This window comes from Aquarana catesbeiana, linkage group LG02 (genome assembly GCF_042186555.1).
Source record: "Aquarana catesbeiana isolate 2022-GZ linkage group LG02, ASM4218655v1, whole genome shotgun sequence".
Classification (NCBI taxonomy): Eukaryota; Metazoa; Chordata; class Amphibia; order Anura; family Ranidae; genus Aquarana; species Aquarana catesbeiana.
In genome coordinates this window covers 29,664,626-29,688,411 of record NC_133325.1, presented here as the reverse complement: position 1 = coordinate 29,688,411, position 23,786 = coordinate 29,664,626, and the positions used below count along the sequence as shown (strand labels likewise).

The following is a 23,786-nucleotide window of genomic DNA, read 5'->3' as shown; positions in this document are numbered from 1 at the left end:
TACTTCTGAACACCTGTTCTCTGTGTCCCTTTAAGCCACAGCCAGTATTCAGCACAATGAAAATCACACACAACTTTTCCTGCCGCGCAGAGCGCCACACTTTTTCTCAGCTGCGGGGGCCCGACTTATGATCCTGCACACCGCTTATGAGGCCCACCGCTTTCAGAAGAGTAGGAGGTACAGCGGTGGGTAAGATGTGCTGTGGGGTTCAGTGGTGGAAGAGATGAGAAGGGGCTTTAGCAGTGGGACAGAAAAGCAGGGTGGTTCAGTGTTGGGTCAATTGAGAAGAGGGTTACAGTGGTGGGGCAGATGAGCAGGGGGTACAGTGGTGGGGCAGATGAGCAAGGGGTACAGTGGTGGGGCAGATGAGCAGGGGGTACAGTGGTGGGGCAGATGAGCAGGGGGTACAGTGGTGGGGCAGATGAGCAGGGGGTACAGTGGTGGGGCAGATGTGCAGGGGGTACAGTGGTGGGGCAGATGTGCAGGGGGTACAGTGGTGGGGCAGATGTGCAGGGCGGTACAGTGGTGGGGCAGGTGAGCAGGGGGTACAGCGGTGGGGCAGATGTGCAGGGGGTACAGCGGTGGGGCAGATGTGCAGGGGGGTTACAGTGGTGGGGCAGATGTGCAGGGGGGTTACAGTGGTGGGGCAGATGTGCAGGGGGGTTACAGTGGTGGGGCAGATGTGCAGGGGGGTTACAGTGGTGGGGCAGATGTGCAGGGGGATACAGAGGTGGGGCAGATGTGCAGGGGGGATACAGAGGTGGGGCAGATGTGCAGGGGGGATACAGAGGTGGGGCAGATGTGCAGGGGGGATACAGAGGTGGGGCAGATGTGCAGGGGGGTACAGAGGTGGGGCAGATGTGCAGGGGGTTACAGTGATCTGAGGTGTGAAGGTCCATGAATTGGGACTGATCTGAGGCGTGAGAGTTCAGGATGTTAATTTCTCACTACTACTCAAGTAGTTTACAGCATTTACTTTATAAAAAATCCTTTTCGTGATTGAGAGTGCAAAGTTGACATTTTTTTGTTATAAAATTGTCACTCAATTTCTTTAAAAATATTTCTCTGCACACTGTGCTCAAAAGGTTGCCTACCCCTGCTTTAAAGTCAAAACAAAGAAATGTTGCATCCCTCCACCTAACTCCAAAATAACAACGTTATCAGTTAAAATGATGCACATGGCCCATGGGCACAACATATAGTGGATATAAAAAGTCTACACACCCCTGTTGAAATGTCTGATTTCTATGATGTAAAAAAAATGAGACAAAGATAGATCATTTCAGAACTTTTTCCACCTTTTAATGTGACCTATAAACTGTACAGTGTGCTAAAGAGAGATCCCCAATGGGACTTTATAGGCAGTGTGTAATAGAGTAATCAAGGTATAAAAATATCCAAATAATTTTATTCAAAATGTTAAAACAGTAAACAACATCACAATTTATCAATAAAACCAATAAAGAATCACCATTAAAAAAAAAAGCGATATACAGTACTCTGAACTCATTAGGGAACCCCATATCGGTCTCATATGGACCCAATTCATACAGGGGTTCACCCAGAGATTCCCAAGGTGTTTTGGAAATATAGGGTAAATTCCTTCATCAGGGGGAATTGAAGACAAAGTACAATCGTCTAAGAATATACTGTATTTATTGGCGTATAACACTCGCTTTTTCACCATGAAAATCGGGTGCAAATAGCATGTGCGTGTTATACGCCAATACTTCAATTTTAGCCACCTCGAAGGGGACAGGGAGGGGGGCGGGACGAGCGCCATCAGATTACATACAGTGAGAATCTCCTGTTTACTTGGCGGCCTCTGTAATAGGAAGTCCCATCTCCTGGGCCACCATTGGACCACTGTTCTGTCTATCATAGGAGATTCTCACTGTATGTAATCTGTCGGCGCTCGTCCCGCCCCGCTCCCTGTCCCCTCTAAACTGCAGAAGGGCATCGATCAGGCTGCAGTAATGGCAATGGTGAGGCTGCTGCATTGATGGCAATGGTGATGCTGCTGCATTGATGGCAATGGTGATGCTGCTGCATTGAAGGCAATGGTGATGCTGCTGCATTGAAGGCAATGGTGATGCTGCTGCATTGAAGGCAATGGTGATGCTGCTGCATTGAAGGCAATGGTGATGCTGCTGCATTGAAGGCAATGGTGATGCTGCTGCATTGAAGGCAATGGTGATGCTGCTGCATTGAAGGCAATGGTGATGTTGCTACATTGATGGCAATGGTGAAGTTGCTGCATTGATGGCAATGGGGAGGCTGCTGCATTGATGTGGACTGATGAGGCTGCATTAATGGCACTTGTGAGGCTGCAGATGAGCATTGATCAGGCTGCATTGATGGCAATGGTGAGGCTGCAGATAGCCACTGACCCAAAGTTCCTTATTTAAAATTAAAGTTTTTTTTTCTGAAACTTCCTTCTTAACCACTTCAGCCCCGGAAGGATTTACCCCCTTCCTGACCAGAGCACTTTTTACAATTTGGCACTGCGTCGCTTTAACTGCTAATTGCGCGGTCATGCAATGGTGTACCCAAACGAAATTTGCGTCCTTTTCTTCCCACAAATAGAGCTTTCTTTTGATGGTATTTGATCACCTCTGCCATTTTTATTTTTTGCGCTATAAACGGAAAAAGACCGAAAATTTTGAAAAAAAATGATATTTTCTACTTTTTGTTATAAAAAAAATCCAATAAACTCAATTTTAGTCATACATTTAGGCCAAAATGTATTCGGCCACATGTCTTTGGTAAAAAAAAAGTCAATAAGCGTATATTTATTGGTTTGCGCAAAAGTTATAGCGCCTACAAACTAGGGTACATTTTCTGGAATTTACACAGCTTTTAGTTTATGACTGCCTATGTCATTTCTTGAGGTGCTAAAATGGCAGGGCAGTACAAAACCCCCCCAAATGACCCCATTTTGGAAAGTAGACACCCCAAGGAAATTGCTGAGAGGCATGTTGAACCCATTGAATATTTATTTTTTTTGTCCCAGGTGATTGAATAATGACAAAAAAAAAAAAAAAAATTTACAAAAAGTTGTCACTAAATGATATATTGCTCACACAGGCCATGGGCATATGTGGAATTGCACCCCAAAATACATTCAGCTGCTTCTCCTGAGTACGGGGATACCACATGTGTGGGACTTTTTGGGAGCCTAGCCGCGTATGGGGCCCCGAAAACCAAGCACCGCCTTCAGGATTTCTAAGGGCATAGATTTTTGATTACACTCCTCACTACCTATCACAGTTTTGAAGGCCATAAAATGCCAAGATGGCACAAAACACCCCCAAATGACCCCATTTTGGAAAGTAGACACCCCAAGCTATTTGCTGAGAGGTATGTTGAGTCCATGGAATATTTTATTTTTTGACACAAGTTGTGGGAATGTGACAATTTTTTTTTTTTTTGCACAAAGTTGTCACTAAATGATATATTGCTCACACAGGCCATGGGCATATGTGGAATTGTACCCCAAAATACATTTAGCTGCTTCTCCTGAGTATGGGGATACCACATGTGTGGGACTTTTTGGGAGCCTAGCCGCGTACGGGGCCCCGAAAACCAATCACCGCCTTTAGGATTTCTAAGGGCATAAATTTTTCATTTCACTCCTCACTACCTATCAGAGTTTTGAAGGCCATAAAATGCCAAGATGGCACAAAAGCCCCCCAAATGACCCCATTTTGGAAAGTAGACACCCCAAGCTATTTGCTGAGAGGCATGTTGAGTCCATGGAATATTTTATTTTTTGACACAAGTTGCGGGAATGTGAGAATTTTTTTTTTTTTTTGCACAAAGTTGTCACTAAATGATATATTGCTCACACAGGCCATGGGCATATGTGGAATTGCACCCCAAAATACATTCTGCTGATTCTCCTGAGTACGGGGATACCACATGTGTGGGACTTTTTGGGAGCCTAGCTGCGTACGGGGCCCCGAAAACCCAGCACCGCCTTCAGGATTTCTAAGGGTGTAAAGTTGTAATTTCACTCCCCACTACCTATCACATTTTTGAAGGCCATAAAATGCCCAGATGGCACAAACCCCCCCCAATTGACCCCATTTTGGAAAGTAGACACCCCAAGCTATTTGCTGAGAGGCATGTTGAGTCCATGGAATATTTTATATTTTGACACAAGTTGCGGGAAAGTGACAATTTTTTTTTTTTTTAATTTTTTTTTGCACAAAGTTGTCACTAAATGATATATTGTTCAAACATGCCATGGGCATATGTGGAATTACACCCCAAAATATATTCTGCTGCTTCTCCTGAGTACGGGGATACCACATGTGTGGGACTTTTTGGGAGCCTAGCCGCGTACGGGGCCCCGAAAACCAAGCACCGCCTTCAGGATTTCTAAGGGCATACATTTTTGATTTTACTCCTCACTACCTATCACACTTTTGAAGGCCATAAAATGCCAAGATGGCACAAAACCCCCCCAAATGACCCCATTTTGGAAAGTAGACACCCCAAGCTATTTGCTGAGAGGCATGGTGAGTATTTTGCAGCTCTCATTTGTTTTTGAAAATGAAGAAAGGCAAGAAAAACGTATTTTTTTTTTCTTTTTTCAATTTTCAAAACTTTGTGACAAAAAGTGAGGTCTGCAAAATACTCACTATACCTCTCAGCAAATAGCTTTGGGTGTCTGTTTTCCAAAATGGGGTCATTTGGGGGGGGGTTGTGCCATCTGGGCATTCCATGGCCTCCGAAACTGTGATAGGCAGTGAAGAGTGAAATCAAAAATTTACGCCCTTAGAAAGCCTGAAGGCGGGGCTTGGTTTTCGGGGTCCCGTACGCGGCTAGGCTCCCAAAAAGTCTCACACATGTGGTATCCCCGTACTCAGGAGAAGCAACAGAATGTATTTTGGGGTGCAATTTCACATATTCCCATGGCATGTTTGAGCAATATATCATTTAGTGACAACTTTGTGCAAAAAAAAAAAAAATTTGTCTTTTTCCCGCAACTTGTGTCACAATATAAAATATTCAATGGACTCGACATGCCTCTCAGCAAATAGCTTGGGGTGTCTACTTTCCAAAATGGGGTCATTTGGGGGGGTTTTGAACTGTCCTGGCATTTTATGCACAACATTTAGAAGCTTATGTCACACATCGACCACTCTTCTAACCACTTGAAGACAAAGCCCTTTCTGACACTTATTGTTTACATGAAAGAATTATTTTTTTTTGCAAAAAAATTACTTTGAACCCTCAGACATTATATATTTTTTTAAAGCAAATGCCCTACAGATTAAAATGGTGGGTGTTTCATTTTTTTTTTTCACACAGTATTTGCGCAGCGATTTTTCAAACGCATTTTTTGGGGAAAAAACACACTTTTTTAAATTTTAATACACTAAAACACACTATTTTGTCAAAATGTTTGATGAAATAAAAAAGATGATCTTAGGCCGAGTACATGGATACCAAACATGACATGCTTTAAAATTGCGCACAAACGTGCAGTGGCGACAAACTAAATACATTTTTAAAAGCCCTTAAAAGCCTTTACAGGTTACCACTTTAGATTTACAGAGGAGGTCTACTGCTAAAATTACTGCCCTCGATCTGACCTTTGCGGTGATACCTCACATGCATGGTGCAATTGCTGTTTACATATGACGCCAGACCGACGCTTGCGTTCGCCTTTGTGCGAGAGCGGGGGGGGGCAGGGGTGCTTTTTTTTTTTTTATTTTTTTTTTTTATTTTTTTTTTTGCTTTTTTATCTTATTTTTAAACTGTTCCTTTCATTTTTATTTTTTTTTTATCATTTTTATTGTTATCTCAGGGAATGTAAATATCCCCCATGATAGCAATAGGTAGTGACAGGTACTCTTTTTAGAAAAAATTGGGGTCTATTAGACCCTAGATCTCTCCTCTGCCCTCAAAGCATCTGACCACACCAAGATCGGTGTCATAAAATGCTTTCCCAATTTCCCAATGGCGCTGTTTACATCCGGCGAAATCTAAGTCATGAAATGCTTGTAGCTTCCAGTTTCTTAGGCCATAGAGATGTTTGGAGCCATTCTGGTCTCTGATCAGCTCTATGGTCAGCTGGCTGAATCACCGGCTGCATTCTCAAGTTCCCTGTTGGGACAGGAGAGCCAGAGAAAAACATGGACGACGGTGTGGGGGGGGGGGGGCATTCCCTCCCACTGCTTGTAAAAGCAGTCTAGAGGCTAATTAGCCGCTAGGATTGCTTTTACAAGAAAGCCGACCACTGGCTGAAAAGAATGATACCAAGATGATACCTAAACCTGCAGGCATCATTCTGGTATAACCACTCAAAGTCCAGCAACATACCAGTACGTTGCTGGTCCTTGTTGGGCATACATTGTAAACTTTTTTTTCATGCAGCCTGTGGGCTGAACGAAAAAAAGATATTGATCGGTGGGTATGCCCACCATTAGAATACCTCCCTTCATCCACCCACTTCTAATGATGGGCATACATGCACCGTATATATATGCCGAAGCATGGGGGCATCCTCCCGCAAAAGGCAGGAGCAAATCGCTCCTCCACCCACTGCTGCCCCCACGCTTCGGCATATATGCTGAAGTATGTAACTGTGGTGGTGAAATCACCTCCGACAGCGCTGGAGTCGCGGCTTTATGTATCGTGGGAGCAAACGCTGTTGCTGTCAAGATAAATAAATCCGCTCTGCAGCTGAATGGCGTACCTGCTAAGCAAATGATGGTTAACAAAAAAACAAAGTAACATTACAGTATAACAGTAATACTTACCATACCTGCAAAGCAAAATACAAAAAAAACATAGTAAAAAATAAAACATTTAACGCAACCTGTGCCTACTAGGGATGAGCTTCGAGTTCGAGTCGAACTCATGTTCTACTCGAACATTGGCTGTTCGCAAGTTCGCCGAACAGCGAACAATTTGGGGTGTTCGCGGCAAATTCGAATGCCGAGGAACACCCTTTAAAAGTCTATGGGAGAAATCAAAAGTGCTAATTTTAAAGGCTTATATGCAAGTTATTGTCATAAAAAGTGTTTGGGGACCCGGGTCCTGCCCCAGGGGACATGGATCAATGCAAAAAAAAGTTTTAAAAACGGACGTTTTTTCAGGAGCAGTGATTTTATTAATGCTTAAAGTCAAACAATAAAAGTGTAATATCCCTTTAAATTTCGTACCTGGGGGGTGTCTATAGTATGCCTGTAAAGGGGCGCATGTTTCCTGTGTTTAGAACAGTCTGACAGCAAAATGACATTTGGAAGGAAAAAACTCATTTAAAACTACCCGCGGCTATTGCATTGCCGACAATACACATAGAAGTTCATTGATAAAAACGGCATGGGAATTCCCCACAGGGCAACCCCGAACCAAAATTAAAAAAAAAAAATGATGTGGGGGTCCCCCTAAATTCCATACAAGGCCCTTCGGGTCTGGTATGGATATTAAGGGGAACCCCAGCCAAAATTTTAAAAAAAAATTGACGTGGGGTTCCCCCTAAATTCCATACCAGACCCTTCAGGTCTGGTATGGATTTTAAGGGGAACCCCGCGCCAAAAAAAAAAAAAAAAACGGCGTGGGGTCCCCCTAAAAATCCATACCAGACCCTTATCCGAGCACGCAACCTGGCAGGCCGCAGGAAAAGAGGGGGGGACGAGAGTGCGGCCCCCCCCCCCTCCTGAACCGTACCAGGCCACATGCCCTCAACATTGGGAGGGTGCTTTGGGGTAGCCCCCCAAAGCACCTTGTCCCCATGTTGATGAAGACAAGGGCCTCATCCCCACAACCGTGGCCGGTGGTTGTGGGGGTCTGCGGGCGGGGGGCTTATCGGAATCTGGAAGCCCCCTTTACCAAGGGGACCCCCAGATCCCGCCCCCCCCCCTGTGTGAAATGGTAAGGGGTTACTTACCCCTACCATTTCACTAAAAAACTGTCAAAAATGTTAAAAATGACAAGAGACAGTTTTTGACAATTCCTTTATTTAAATGCTTCTTCTTTCTTCCTTCATCTTCTTCTTCTTCTGGTTCTTCTGGCTCTTCTGGTTCTTCCTCCGGCGTTCTCGTCCAGCATCTCCTCCGCGGCGTCTTCTATCTTCTTCTCCTCGGGCCGCTCCGCACCCATGGCATGAGGGGGGAGGCTCCCGCTCTTCTCTTCATCTTCTTCTTCATCTTCATCTTCTTCTTCATCTTCTTCTTCTTCTTCTTCTTCTCTTCTTCATCTCTTCTTCCTTCTTCATTTCTTCTGCGGGCCGCTCCGCATCCATGCATGGAGGGAGGCTCCCGCTGTGTGACGGCGTCTCTTCGTCTGACGGTTCTTAAATAACGGGGGGCGGGGCCATCCGGTGACCCCGCCCCCCTCTGACGCACGGTGAATTGACGGGACTTCCCTGTGACGTCACGGGGAATGCCACAGGGAAGTCCCGTCATGTCCCGTGCGTCAGAGGGGGGCGGGGTCACCGGGTGGCCCCGCCCCCCGTTATTTAAGAACCGTCAGACGAAGAGACGCCGTCACACAGCGGGAGCCTCCCTCCATGCATGGATGCGGAGCGGCCCGCAGAAGAAATGAAGAAGGAAGAAGAGATGAAGAAGAGAAGAAGAAGAAGAAGAAGAAGATGAAGAAGAAGATGAAGATGAAGAAGAAGATGAAGAGAAGAGCGGGAGCCTCCCCCCTCATGCCATGGGTGCGGAGCGGCCCGAGGAGAAGAAGATAGAAGACGCCGCGGAGGAGATGCTGGACGAGAACGCCGGAGGAAGAACCAGAAGAGCCAGAAGAACCAGAAGAAGAAGAAGATGAAGGAAGAAAGAAGAAGCATTTAAATAAAGGAATTGTCAAAAACTGTCTCTTGTCATTTTTAACATTTTTGACAGTTTTTTAGTGAAATGGTAGGGGTAAGTAACCCCTTACCATTTCACACAGGGGGGGGGCCGGGATCTGGGGGTCCCCTTGTTAAAGGGGGCTTCCAGATTCCGATAAGCCCCCCGCCCGCAGACCCCCACAACCACCGGCCACGGTTGTGGGGATGAGGCCCTTGTCTTCATCAACATGGGGACAAGGTGCTTTGGGGGGCTACCCCAAAGCACCCTCCCAATGTTGAGGGCATGTGGCCTGGTACGGTTCAGGAGGGGGGGGGGGCCGCACTCTCGTCCCCCCCTCTTTTCCTGCGGCCTGCCAGGTTGCGTGCTCGGATAAGGGTCTGGTATGGATTTTTAGGGGGACCCCACGCCGTTTTTTTTTTTTTTTTTTGGCGCGGGGTTCCCCTTAAAATCCATACCAGACCTGAAGGGTCTGGTATGGAATTTAGGGGGAACCCCACGTCAATTTTTTTTTTAAATTTTGGCTGGGGTTCCCCTTAATATCCATACCAGACCTGAAGGGCCTTGTATGGAATTTAGGGGGACTCCCACATCATTTTTTTTTTTTAATTTTGGTTCGGGGTTGCCCTGTGGGGAATTCCCATGCCGTTTTTATCAATGAACTTCTATGTGTATTGTCGGCAATGCAATAGCCGCGGTAGTTTTAAATGAGTTTTTTCCTTCAAAATGTCATTTTGCTGTCAGACTGTTCTAAACACGGGAAACATGCGCCCCTTTACAGGCATACTATAGACACCCCCCAGGTATGAAATTTAAAGGGATATTACACTTTTATTGTTTGACTTTAAGCATTATTAAAATCACTGCTCCTGAAAAAACGGCCGTTTTTAAAACTTTTTTTTGCATTGATCCATGTCCCCTGGGGCAGGACCCAGGTCCCCAAACACTTTTATTGACAATAACTTGCATATTAGCCTTTAAAATTAGCACTTTTGATTATTCATGTTCGTGTCCCATAGACTTTAACGGTGTTCGCGTGTTCGAACAAATTTTTTTCCTGTTCGCATGTTCTGGTGCGAACCGAACAGGGGGGTGTTCGGCTCATCCCTAGTGCCTACCTAAAAAATATATATGCCGAAGCATGGGGGCATCCTCCCGCAAAAGGCAGGAGCAAATCGCTCCTCCACCCACTGCTGCCCCCACGCTTCGGCATATATGCTGAAGTATGTAACTGTGGTGGTGAAATCACCTCCGACAGCGCTGGAGTCGCGGCTTTATGTATCGTGGGAGCAAACGCTGTTGCTGTCAAGATAAATAAATCCGCTCTGCAGCTGAATGGCGTACCTGAAAACACAAAGGTGGTTAACAATAAAAAAAAACAAAGTATAAAAAAATTGCATACCTATAAAGCAAACATGATAAAAACATAACAATAAAACATTGCAGTATAGAATGCAGAACAATAGAGAGAGAATAGAGAGAGAATAGAGAGAGAACAATAAAACAACAACTATTTTTGTTTTTTTTATTTTATATTTTTTTTGTGTTTTTTTCTTTTTTTTACTTTTTTTTGTTTTTTTTACACTTTTTTTTGTAACTTTAACTTTTTTAACTGGTACCAGGTTTGGGTCTCTCAAAATGCGACAGCATCTTGGGAGACCCTGTGGAAGTGTGCCTAGTCTGTGCAGTGCTGTACCCTACGCTAATACTCCACTAGTGTATGGTAGCGTTCAAAACATTCACCAATGCAAAGACCAGGATTGCCAGGACAGAGGGGACAACAATACCGGGTGTCACGCCTAAATCCGCGCTTGCTGCAGACACGACATCTTTTTTGGGGGGTTCGTTGGGTAGGGGTACTCGGGAGGGCATAAAGAAAATGCCTCTCATGCAGCCGGCTTACTGCATTTGGTTGGGGAAGGTGAGGTGGAGCACCGTCTGGATACAGAAGGGCTCTGACGATCTCTTCCTGGAATTTAAGGAAGGATCCAGTCTGTCCTGAAGCTCTGTATAGCACATAAGCATTCAGCAAAGCCAATTGAAATAAATAAACAGACACTTTTTTGTACCAGCGTCTGGCCTTACGGGCAATTAGGTACGGCGCCAACAACTGGTCGTTGAGGTCCACCCCTCCCATATTAAGGTTATATTCGTGGACACAGAGGGGTTTCTCCACAACACCAGTCGCCGTAGGAATTTGGACCATCGTGTCTGCATGAAGGGAGGTGAGAACGAAAACATTCTTCTTATGCCTCCACTTCATAGCGAGCAAATTATTATACTTCAAGCAGGCTCTCTCCCCCAGCCTAAGACGGGAATCTACAAGCCGCTGGGGAAAGCCCCGGCGATTAGGTCGCACGGTGCCACATGCTCCAATCTGATGATCAAAAAGGTGGCTAAAAAGTGGCACGCTCGTATAATAATTGTCCACGTACAAGTGGTACCCCTTTCCGAATAAGGGTGACACCAAGTCCCACACTATCTTGCCAGCGCTTCCTATGTAGTCAGGGCAGTTTGTCGGCTCTACGTGACTATCTTTTCCCTCGTAAACCATAAATCTACATGTATAGCCTGTGGCCCTGTCACAGAGCTTATACATCTTGACCCCGTATCTGGCACGCTTGCTGGGAAGGTACTGTTTGAATGACAAGCGGCCAGAAAATTTAACCAGGGACTCATCAACGCAGACAACTTGATGGGGGGTAAACAAGTCTGCAAAACGTTGGTTGAAGTGGTTTACGAGGGGCCGAATTTTGTAGAGCCGATCGTATTCAGGGTCTCCACGAGGACGACAGAGTTCATTGTCGTTGAAGTGCATGAACCGCAAAATCTGCTCGTATCGTGCCCTGGCCATGGAAGCAGAGAACAAGGGTGAATGGTAAATTGGGTCAGTGGACCAATATGACCGCAACTCACTCTTTTTATTCAACCCCATGAGGAGGGAAAGGCCCAGAAAGATCTTAAATTCGGAGACCGTAATTGGTCTCCAATCTCTGGCAAGGGTGGACTGGGGCATAGTGGCGATGTATTGACCAGCGTATAAATTGCTTTGGTCCACAATAGATCTATAGAGATCTTCGGTGAAAAACAGTGAATAAAAATCCAGTGGCGTAAAGTCAACTGTTTCCACCTGAATTCCGGGTTGGCCAGTGAAAGGGGGAAGTACGGGTGCTGCAGAAGTGGTGGGTACCCAATTCGGATTGGCCAATGCAGCAGGAAGGGCACTATGGGCACGACGGGCCTGTGTTCGTCTTCTTGGTGGCAGCGGGACACTACTAGTGCTTGCCACCTCGCCAGCTTGAACTGCACTTATGGGACTCGCCACGTCACCACGTGATACTGCAGTGCTGGATGTACGACCAGGGTGTACTAGGCCGCTGGTGCTTGCCAGTTCACCAGAAGGAGTAGCGGCGCTAGTACCTCTCTGCTCCATACGAGAGCCCTGCGGTTCTTGCACTTCAAGGACAGCATAAGTTCGGGGTCTGGTACGCCTGACCTTAGCAGGGACCACAACTCCGTCGTCAGAGCTATCTGTCATGGAGCCGCTGTCCTCTACAGGATCGTATTCTGAGCCTGAACTTGACAGATGAGTGACTTCCTCTTCACTATCTGTCATGCTCAGAATCCTGTAGGCCTCTTCACTAGTGTACCTTCGATTTGCCATTTTGGCCTCTAAATTTAGGGGTACACTAGTGAGACTCACAGGCAAAAAAGCTCCCGACTGTCAGCGACTGATTCAAAACGCTACCAAAAAACTGTTAGCGATCGCAGGGATCAGGCCTGACTCTGCGACCGCTGCAGTTATGTGTGCTTAGTGTTTTGTAAGTGTCAGTAATCGATCGATACTGCACTTGGGTGGGCTGGGCTGGGCTGGGCCGAGGAGCAAAACGCAGGTGCTAGCAGGTATCTGGGCTGATCCCGCTAACACTGCGTTTCAGGGAACCCTAAACTGCTGGGGAGTATAGATCTGATCGGATCAGATATCGATCCGTTCAGATACTATAGCACTAAGGGAGGTGTATGCTGCGTGCGTGGGTTTTAGCGGTACTGGCGCTAACCTGACGCTGCCTGGGGCGACGCAGACCTTATCTGATCCTAAAAACTTAACTTCTATCACCGCCGGGCAATTAGGGGGTTAAACCTTTATAAGGTAATAAACGGCGGGTGCCCTAAAACTATAATAAACTGTAATAAACTGTAATAAACTACAAAAAACAAACTATCTAACCAGCGTCACCCGTAACACTTATACGGTGATTGCTGGTGAAAGGGTTAACTAGGGGGCAATCAGGGGGTTAAAACCTTTAGCAGGTAGTATATGGGGGTCCCTGTCGCTATAAAACACTGACAGCGAACCTATATACTTACCTCCCTAAACTAGCGTCACCTGTGTCACTAATACAGCGATCAGAAAAACGATCGCTTAGCGACACTGGTGACGGGGGGTAATCAAGGGGTTAACTTTTATTAGGGGGGGTTAGGGGGTACCCTGGACCTAAGGGGGGGTACCCTAGACCTAAAGGGGGCTAACCTAACTGCCCTAACACTTATAACTGACAAACTGACACCAATGCAAAAAAAAAAAAAACACTGCTATTGGTGTCAGAGTGACAGGGGGTACAGGGGGGTGATCGGGGGGTGATCGGGGGGTGACAGGGGGGTGACAAGTGTGCCTGCGTGTTCTACTGAGTATGTGGTGTTGGTGCACTTACTTGGATGTCTTCTCTCCTCGGCGTCGGATCAAAAAGACCGGCTCCAGGAGAGATTACATCACTTCCTCTCCCTCTGTTTACATTACAGAGGGAGAGGAAGCATTTGATTCGTGGGAGCGATCGGGAGGGGGTGGCCATCAATGGATGGCCTCCCCCTGACCCCTAATCGCCCGCGAACAAGAGCCGACCACTCAGGGCACCGGGGGGGGGTCCGATCGGACCCCCCGCCCGCGGGAAGGCATCACGTATCAGGTACGTGATTTTGCCTGCCCGTGCCGACCTGCTCACGTATATATGCGTGAGGCGGTCGGCAAGTGGTTAAAATAAATGTGCGTGTTATAGGCCTGTGCGTGTTATACGCCGATAAATACGGTAAATTACAAGTATATCAGTATACATACATTGTTGGGAATAGCAGGGTGAACCCCTGTATGAATTTGGTCCATACCTACATGAGACCGATATGGGGCTCCCTAATGAGTTCAGAGTTCTGTATATCGCTTTTTTGTATGGTGATTCTTTATTGGTTTTATTGATAAATTGTGATGTTGATTACTGTTTTAACACTTTGAATAAAATTATTTGGATATTTTATACCTTGGTTACTCTATTACCCACTGCCTATAAAGTCCCACGGGCAATCTCTCTTTTGCATGCCCACTAATTAGGGATGTGGCAGTCAGTCCTTGGACTGGTACAACACTAAGTTAATTTGCTTATAAACTGTACAACTCAATTGGAGTAGAAATAAAAAACTAAAATAATATGGTTGCATAAGTGTGCACCCCCTTAAACTAATACTTTTTAAAGCACCTTTTGATTTTATTACAGCACTCAGTCTTTTTGGGTATGATTCTATCAGCATGGCACGTCTTGACTTTGCAATATCTGCCCACTTCTCTTTGCAAAATCAGATTGTGAGGACATCTTCTGTGCACATCCCTCTTCAGACCACCCCACATATTTTCAATCGGATTCAGGTCTGGGCTCTGGCTGGGACATTCCAAAACTTTAATCTTCTTCTGGTGAATCCATTCTTTTGTTGATTTGGATGTATGCTTTGGGTCGTTGTCATGCTGAAAGATGACGTTCCTCTTCATGTTCAGCTTTATAGCAGAAGACTGAAGGTTTTGTGCCAATTTTGACTGGTGTTGGGAACTGTTCATAATTCCCTCTACCTTGACTAAGGCCCCTGTTTCAGCTGCAGAAAAATACCCCCAAAGCATTATGCTGCCACCACCATGCTTCACGGTGGGTATGGTGTTCTTTTGGTGATGTGCAGTGTTGTTTTTGCGCCAAACATATCTTTTGCTAATATGGCCAAAAAGTTCAACCTTGGTTTCATCAGACCATAATAGGGCTGGGAAAAAAATCGATTTAAATCTTGAATCGAGTTGAGAGGTCAAATCGATTCAAAATTTAAGCAAATCGATTTTTTAGATTTTTTTTTTTTTTTTCACCGCGCCGGTCCCGAGGAGCTGCGGGCATGAGTTTTTAGGCGAGGACGCGGCTTCGGCCTAGTCCGCTAGGCCGGACGCCACGGACTAGGCCGAAGCCACGGCCTCGCCTAAAAGCTCATGCCCGCAGCGCCTCGGGCCCGGCGCGGTTTCCAAAAAAAAAACTCGATTTGAATCGTGAATCGAGTTTTTTTTAAGAGAATCGAAGATTTTTTTTTTAAAAGAAAATCTCCCAGCCCTAGACCATAATACATTTCCCCACATGCTTTTGGGAGACTTCAGATGTGTTTTTGCAAAAATTTAGCTGGGCTTGGATGTTTTTCTAGGTAAGAAAAGGCTTCCGTCTCGTCACATGTACCACACAGCCAGTACTTGCCAGATATTCCTGCAGCTCCTTTATTGTTGCTGTAGGCCTCTTGGCATCCTCCCTGACCAGTTGTCTTCTCGTCTTTTCATCAATTTTGGAGGGACGTCCAGTTCTTGGTAATGTCACTGTTGTACCATATTTTCTCCACTTGATTGTCTTCACTGTGTTCCATGGTATATCTAATGCCTTGGAAATTATTTTTTTACCCTTCTCCTGACTGATAACTTTTAACAATGAGATCCCTCTGATGGTTTGGAAGCTCTCTGCGGACCGTGGCTTTTGCTGTAGGATGCGACTAAGAAAATTTCAGGAAAGACCTACTAGAACAGCTGGACTTTATTTGGGGGTTAATCAGAGGCACTTTAAATGATGGCAGGTGTATACGGACAACTATTTAACCTCCTTGGCGGTATGATTCTTTCGGATTTTAGGCGCTGAAAGCGGTACAATTATTTTGCATGGAAATTTGGCGTTTTATATTGTAGGTCTGTAATTCTTAACAATAACACACTTAAATCTGTCCAAACAAGAGTCTAGTAGATATCCCGGGTATGATAAAGTTTGAAACACAAAAACATAAATTATAATATAATAAATAAAAATAAATAATTAAAAAAATAAAAATAAAATAATAATAAAATAAATTTCCCCACGATTCACTATCGCTCAATTCTGCAAGTGTTCTAATTTACTATCGCTGTTTTCTAGCTGGTCTAAAACCATTTTTGACATAAAGGGACACTTTTTGGTTGCTATGGACAATCTCCAGTTTCCAGCCAGAAAGAACAGTATATATAGCATAGGACAAAGCACTGGGGACAAAAGGGATGTGAAATAATTTCATACAGTACTGTAATTTGTAAGATTACAGTACTGTATGTGTTATGCTTTTTACAGTTTTTTGAATTTGCCACCAGGCTCCGCCCCCCGTGCGTCGCGACGCTCGCAGGGAACGGGGCCTGGCACGGAGAGGCTTCGGGCAGAGGACGGAGCCCACGGACACTGCGGGGGACATCGCAGGATCCCGGGGACAAGGTAAGTAACGCCGCCCCAGGATCCTGCAATGCGATCCCGAGTGTGGCTCGGGGTTACCGCTAATGGGACTGAATTTTAACCCCGAGCCACACTCGGGAAAACCGCCAGGGGGGCTACCATGAGTTTAAATGAGATTGCCTAATTCTGAACACTGCTACATCCCCAGTTATTGATGGGTGTGCACACTTATGCAACCACGTTAGTTTAGTTTTTTTTATTTTTACTTTTTGCTGTCCCCTCAAAATAATTCAACACAACCATTAATGTCTAAACCGCTGGCAACAAAAGTGAGTACACCCCTAAGTGAAAATGTCCAAATTGGGCCCAAAGTGTCAATATTTTGTGTGGCCACCATTATTTTCCAGCACTGCCTTAACCCTTATGGGCATGGAGTTCACCTAAGCTTCACAGGTTGCCATTGGAATCCTCTTACACTCCTCCATAACAACATCACGGAGCTGGTGGATGTTAGAGACCTTGCGCTCCTCCACCTTCCATTTGAGGATGCCCCACAGATGGTCAATAGGGTTTAGGTCCGGATACATTCTTCCACTTCTCCATCACCTTTACCCTCAGCTTCTTTAGCAAGGCAGTGGGCGTCTTGGAGGTGTGTTTGGGGTCGTTATATTGGAATACTGCCCAGCGGCCCAGTCTCCGAAGGGAGGGGATCATGCTCTGCTTCAGTATGTCACAGTACATGTTGGCGTTCATGGTTCCTTCAATGAACTGTAGCTCCTCAGTGTCGGCAGCTCTCATGCAGCCCCAGACCAGGACACTCCCACCACCATGCTTGACTGTAGGCAAGACACACTTGTCTTCGTACTCCTCACCTGGTTGCCACCACACACGCTTCACATCATCTGAATCAAATAAGTTTATCTTGGTCTCATCAGACCACAGGACATGATTCCAGTAATCCATGTCCTTAGACTGCTTGTCTTCAGCAAACTGCAGGCTTTCTTGTGCATCATCTTTAGAAGAGGCTTCCTTCTAGGACGACAGCCATGCAGACCAATTTGATGCAGCATATGGTCTGAGCACTGACAGGCTGACCCCCTTCAACCTCTGCAGCAATGCTGGCAGCACTCATACGTCTATTTCCCAAAGAAAACATCTGGATATGACGCTGAGCACGTGCACTCAACTCCTTTGGTTGACCATGGCGAGGCCTGTTCTGAGTGGAATCTGTCCTGTTAAACTGCTGCATGGTTTTGGCCTCCATGCTGCCGCTCAGTTTCAAGGCCTTGGCAATCTTCTTACAGCCTAGGCCATCTTTATGTAGAGCAACATTTTTTATTTTTTTTTTCCAGATCCTCAGAGAGTTCTTTGCCATGAGGTGCCATGTTGAACTTCCAGGGACCAGTATGAGAGAGTGAGAGTGATAACACCAAATTTAACACACCTGCTCCTCATTCACACCTGAGACCTTGTAACACTAACGAGTCACATGGCACTGGGGAGGGAAAATGGCTAACTGGGCCCAATTTGGACATTTTCACTTACGGGTGTACTCACTTTTGTTGCCAGCGGTTTAGACATTAATGGCTGTGTGTTGAGTTATTTTGAGGGGACAGCAAATTTGCTCTGGTCAGATGAGACCAAAGTTGAACTTTTTGGCCTAAAAACAAACTGCTATGTGTGGCGGAGAACTAACACGGCACATCACCCTGAACACACCATCCCCACCGTGAAACATGGTGATGGCAGCCTCATGTTGTGGGGATGCTTTTCTTCAGCATGAACAGGGAAGCTGGTCAGAGTTGCCGGAAAGATGGAAGGAGCCAAATACAGGACAATCTTCGAAAAAAACCTGTTAAGAGTCTGCAAAAGACCTGAGACTGGGTGTCATGATCACTTAGTGCCCCTGTTCCTCATTCCAGCACCCGAGTGTTGGCTGTTGCTTTTCCCCTGTCTGTGTTCACCTGCAAGATGATTGATCTGATCAGTCACCTGATATAAGCAAACCAAACACTCTATCTCTTTCTAATGATGGAGACAGAGTTACCTGCATTGTTCTGATCAAGCCTCCCATTCGTTTTCCCTGTTTTGCTATTGGATTTCCCTGTGTATGACCTGGATCGGATATTGGACTATTCCCTGAACTCAACCTGCCTTTACCTGGACTGTCATAGAACCACGCTATCTGTCTGCTAAACTACAAGTACCTGTTTGCTTTGGTCAGTTTGCGTCTGCCTTGCCGTGGTGGTGGCCAGGCACTATAGCATTGTATATAAGTCCTGGGGGCAACCAAGTACCGGTAGGCTTGCTTGTCTTAAGGGAAAGGAGGCTGCTATAGGTGAAGCACACAGTAGCTATCTATAGTGTCTGACCACCTGCATTGGGGTAGACGTTACATTCGGGACACTGGGGCGGAGGTTCACCTTCCAGCATGACAACGACCCTAAACATACAGCCAGATCTACAATGGAATGGTTTAGATCAAATGATATTCATGTGTTAGAATGATCCAGTCAAAGTCCAGACCTAAATCCAATTGAGAATTTGTGACAATAAAATTTCTGTTCACAGACGCTCTCCATCCAATCTGACAGAGCTTGAGATATTTTGCAGAGAAGAATGGGCAAAAATGTCCCTCTGTAGATGTGCAAAGCTGGTATAGACATCCCCAAAAAGACTTGCAGCTATAATTGCAGTGAAAGGTGGTTCTACAAAGTATTGACTCCGGGGGGCGCCATACAAATGTACCCCACACTTTTCACATATTTATTTGCAAAAAATGTTGAAAACCATTTATCTTTTTCCTTTTACTTCACAATTATGTGCAATTTTGTGTTGGTCTATCACATAAAATCCCAATAAAATACATTTACGTTTTTGGTTGTAACATGACAAGATGTGCAAAATTTTAGGGGTATGAATACTTTTTTCAAGGCTCTGTATACAGGTAAGCTGGGAGGAGGGGACAAATACGGGTGAGGTTTACGTTCCTCTGTAAGTACTGCTTTTGTCCCATATTCTCATGTGGCATTCATGCATTGTGAACAGTTCTATGCCAGACTGCTGTACCTGTGTTTCTTTTATGCTCTCATTTTGTCTTGTAACTGAACAATTATAATTTTTTAACAGGCTTATAGTGAAAATCCAGAGAGAAGAAAGTTGCCATTTTCAGAAACCTTCAGCATTTCAAAGCGGAGGAAAAGTGAAGACGCATATGACTTCAGTATGACCTCTGAAACAGCTGGAAATAACCGTAGGTCATTTTCTACAACAAGTGCACCTCTCCCTGCTGGAACAGCAGACGTGACGCACACAATGTCCAGAGAAGGGACGGCATTAACTGAAACAAACGCCGCCTACAGCAATGTAAGCACGTCGTACTCTGCCCAGGACAGTGCTCCAGAAATGTATACAGAACCCTCAGACAGCCATTCTTTTTATGCCAGTCAGGACATCGCTGGACATTTCAGTGAAGCTCCTCCTCCACCAAGACAGAGGTTTCACTTTGAGTCTGTGTATCCCGATGAAACAACCAAGGATGAAAAAATCCAACGTCTGAAGGAGGTGTTGAAGGAGCGGGAGCAGGCTCTGGAGGTTTTAAGAAGACAGAAGTGGTCCTAAAAATATTAGAAATTTTTGGCCTCCTTTTCCCTGCCTTAACCCAACTCTCCCGCCCCCCTCCACAGATGCATACTTGCCTTGATTTGATGGCCACACCTGTGCATTCTAGTCCTCTGGGACCGTCTCCAAAAGTCTCTTGCCTCAGGACACTGCTCCTTTAGAAGCCTCTGGGGCTATAATGCAGAGGCGCAACGCGGCATGTAAACATACTACTGAGGCCACGGCTGTCAGATCAAGGGAAGCATGCGTCCAGTAAAAGGGAAGGAGGGTTAGGTTAGGTTAGGTCAAGGGAACAGTTTAAAAGGGGTAAGTGCACTTTGTCCTAAAGTTCACTTATCCTTTGAACTGTTTTAGAATAACACCCCTAAAATTGTCTATACTTCTACATTTTATTTTTCTCGTTCTGCACCAAGCCGTCCTGTTTACTGGTGCAGGTGGATTTATATTTTTTTACTTTATTTTCTGATGTCTTCTTTAAAGAGAACCAGCCATGATAGGACATGTGCACAGATCGGAATATTCATACGTAAATGACTATGTATGAATATTAGAGGCACAGAAAACCCCTCGTTATACTAGGGGCTTTGCTCTTTATTGCTCCTTATGGCTCCCCTCGTTATCCTATGAGCTTTACTCCTTATGGCTCCCCTCCTTTATACTAGGGGCTTTGGCCCTTGTGGCTCCCCTGCTTATATTAGGGGCTCTGCTCCTTATGGCTCGATTAGCCAGTATTTATATAGAAATTAGTATTTGTTGTTACTGTTTAAAGGGGTTGTAAAGGTAAAAGTTTTTTCACCTTAATGCATTCTATGCATTAAGGTGAAAAAACTTCTGACAGAACCGCCGCCCCCAGCCCCCCCGTTTTACTTACCTGACGCCTCGAAAGTCAGCTTCGCGTTCCCGACATCTGTTCCTCCGCTCACCCTGGCCGCTGATTGGCTGCAGTGGATGGATTGAAAGCAGCGCAGCCATTGGCTCGCGCTGCTGTCAATCACATCCGATGACGCGGCGCGCCGGGGGGCGGGGCCGAGTGATACAGCGAGCGGCTATAGCCGCCGGCTGTATCACGGGAGCGCGCCCGCAAGCACTCACCACCGTGCGAGAGAGCTCGCATGAAGGTGGTAAATGCTTGCGGGGAGGAGCTGAGACAGCCGCCGAGGGACCCCAGAAGACCAGGTTCGGGGCCACTCTGTGCAGAACGAGCTGCACAGTGAAGGTAAGTATGACATGTTTGTTATTTTAAAAAAAAAAAAAAAACACCTTTACAACCCCTTTAAATGTCTGCTGATTTTGATACAAATGTACCCCAAGGGAGAGTCCTAAACCCTCTGCAGTCTGGTCAGACTGACCTAGAGACCTTAGGTGCAGTGCTGCTTAGACAATCAGAAATTTCAGAATTTTGTATAGAAATTTTTTTTTGTGAGAGTTGATTTTCACTCCAGTGTGGATTAGCTCTGTCTAGTTACAGTTAGCTTATGTACATGCATGCATCGCTATACCTTGTTTCCATCACGTGTGCTGGAATAATAGAGGGTGATGGGATAGAGACATACGTTAACCCGAACAACAATAACATTCTCTTATTTGCTGACTTTTTTTTGTTTGTTAAAGTGATTATAAACCTCTGAAATGAAAAATGAACAAAACCTATCCTTCTATAGTGTGTACTAGCCCCCATCTAAAGCAGCAAGTGTGATTTCTTTCTGCTCCCTCCTCCTCATGCTTCCTGCCAGTCTATGCCGACACCCAGCAATCCGAGAGGCGGATGGCCCTGCTCCCTCTCCAGCGCACAGCAGGTGAATGATAGCCTCAGCTATGCATGTTTCCCTATGAAAGTGTTTGGGGGGGTTCTTTTCATCCACTCAGGTTTCACAATACACTCAGCCCCATTCTCTGTGCTGTGTGTGATGTCAAGTCTTTGCCCCCTGCCTTCTGAAGCTTAGAAATGCTGTGTAAATTCTGGACTTTGATGGATGTAGAAGAGAAAGGGCAGCAAATAAACAGGTACAACGTATGTAGGAGGATGAGTTGCATCCCTGTGTATTACCTGAGGCCAGTCACTTCACTGTGTATACACTATTGCCAAAAGTATTGGGACGCCTGCCTTTACACACACATGAACTTTAATGGCATCCCAGTCTTAGTATTGAACCCTATGGACTGAGTTGGTCCACCCTTTGCAGCTATAACAGCCTCAACTCTTCTGGGAAGGCTGTCCACAAGGTTTAGGAGTGTGTCTATGGGAATGTTTGACCATTCTTCCAGAAGCACATTTGTGAGGTCAGACACTGATGTTGGATGAGAAGGTATGGCTCGCAGTCTCCCCTCTAATTCATCCCAAAGGTGTTCTATAGGGTTGAGGTCAGGACAGTCAGGTTCCTCCACCCCAAACTTGCTCATCCATGTCTTTATGGACCTTGCTTTGTACACTGGTGCGCAGTCATGATGGAACAAGAAGGGGCCATCCCCAAACTGTTCCCACAAAATTGGGAGCATGAAATTGTCCAAAATGTCTTGGTATGCTGATACCTTAAGAGTTCCCTTCACTGGAACTAAGGGGACACGCCCAACCCCTGAAAAACAACCCCACACCATAATCCCCTCTCTACCAAATGATTTGGAAGAATGGTCAAACATTCCCATAGACACACTCCTAAACCTTGTGGACAGTCTTCCCAGAAGAGTTGAAGCTGTTATAGCTGCAAAAGGTGGGCCAACTCAATATTGAACCCTACGGACTAACACTGGGATGTCATTAAAATTTGTGTGTGTAAAGGCAGGCGTCCCAATACTTTTGGTAATATAGTGTATGTAAAGGTCAGTCTGTAGTCCTAACACTCTTCCTGTTCTGGGGTGACAACACTGCTCCTCCATAGATACAGTACAGAGATTGAGCGTTATCACCCTAGGACAGGAAGTGTGTTACTGACAGGATCACCAGGTAAAAATAAAGAGGAAAAAGAGGAAAACAAATGCAGCCACCACATCTAAGGACTGGCATGCTTCATAAGAACAAGATTTTTGTTTTTGGGTCATTGCACAAAGAATAGTTTTCTACCATGAGGACCTCTGCTGCCCACAGCCGCTGGATACAAGCAGAAGGAGCGGTGTGCACGGTCTGTCAGAGCTAAAATGGACATCCATGTGCACAGGCCCCTGGGCTGATGATATTGGGTATTTGAAGAGCACTATAGATACATGAAAGAAATAGAGAGACCAGGTATCGAGACCTGTGCCAAAAAAAAAAAAAAAATAGTAGTGTTTCTTCTTTTTTTTTTTTTTTTTTTTTTTTTTTTTATATCCGGTCATCTGTTCGAATTGTGCTCCATTCCATTTGTATTGCAACATTGCATAATTTTTGTTCTTTGCTGTTTTTGGTATTGGAACATACAGTAACTATAAATGTTTTCTGCTTTTAAATACTGATCTGTATTGTGTTTATTTCTGGAAATATGGCCCGAAGGAGCAATAAAAAAAAAAAAAGATATGGGGGTTTGAATGTATTTAAATTGATTCTAAATTTATTTTTTATTTTTTTTGATAAATGTGTTATACTTACCTGTTCTGTGTAATGGTTTTGCACAGAGCAGCAACGAACTTCCCTTCTGGGGTCTCCTGCCAGCGCTCCAGGCTTTTCCTCTTCAGCAGGTGGCCACATAGCAAGCTGCTTACTATGGGGGCACTGATGCGGGCTCGATCCTGAGCCACACTGCTTGCGTCCATAGACACGCAGCGCAGCACAGCTCTGCCCCGCCCCCACTCTCTATCCTCACAGGCTGTGATAACCAATGGCTTCTGCCTCCATGTCCTGAGAGGAGGGAGAGAT

The 23,786-nt window shown here is 45.5% G+C and overlaps 1 protein-coding gene across 1 annotated transcript in view; it reads left to right on the top strand.

The window, feature by feature from the left end:
• The window catches only part of LOC141126749 (uncharacterized), a 65,035-nt gene extending 41,571 nt beyond the window's left edge, over positions 1-23,464 (top strand). The window contains exon 4 of the mRNA XM_073612714.1: positions 19,469-23,464. Within this exon, the coding sequence (XP_073468815.1) occupies positions 19,469-19,960 (492 nt within the window). The 3' untranslated portion in view covers positions 19,961-23,464. The remainder of the gene's footprint in view (positions 1-19,468) is intronic.
• Positions 23,465-23,786: the final 322 nt, after the last annotated feature.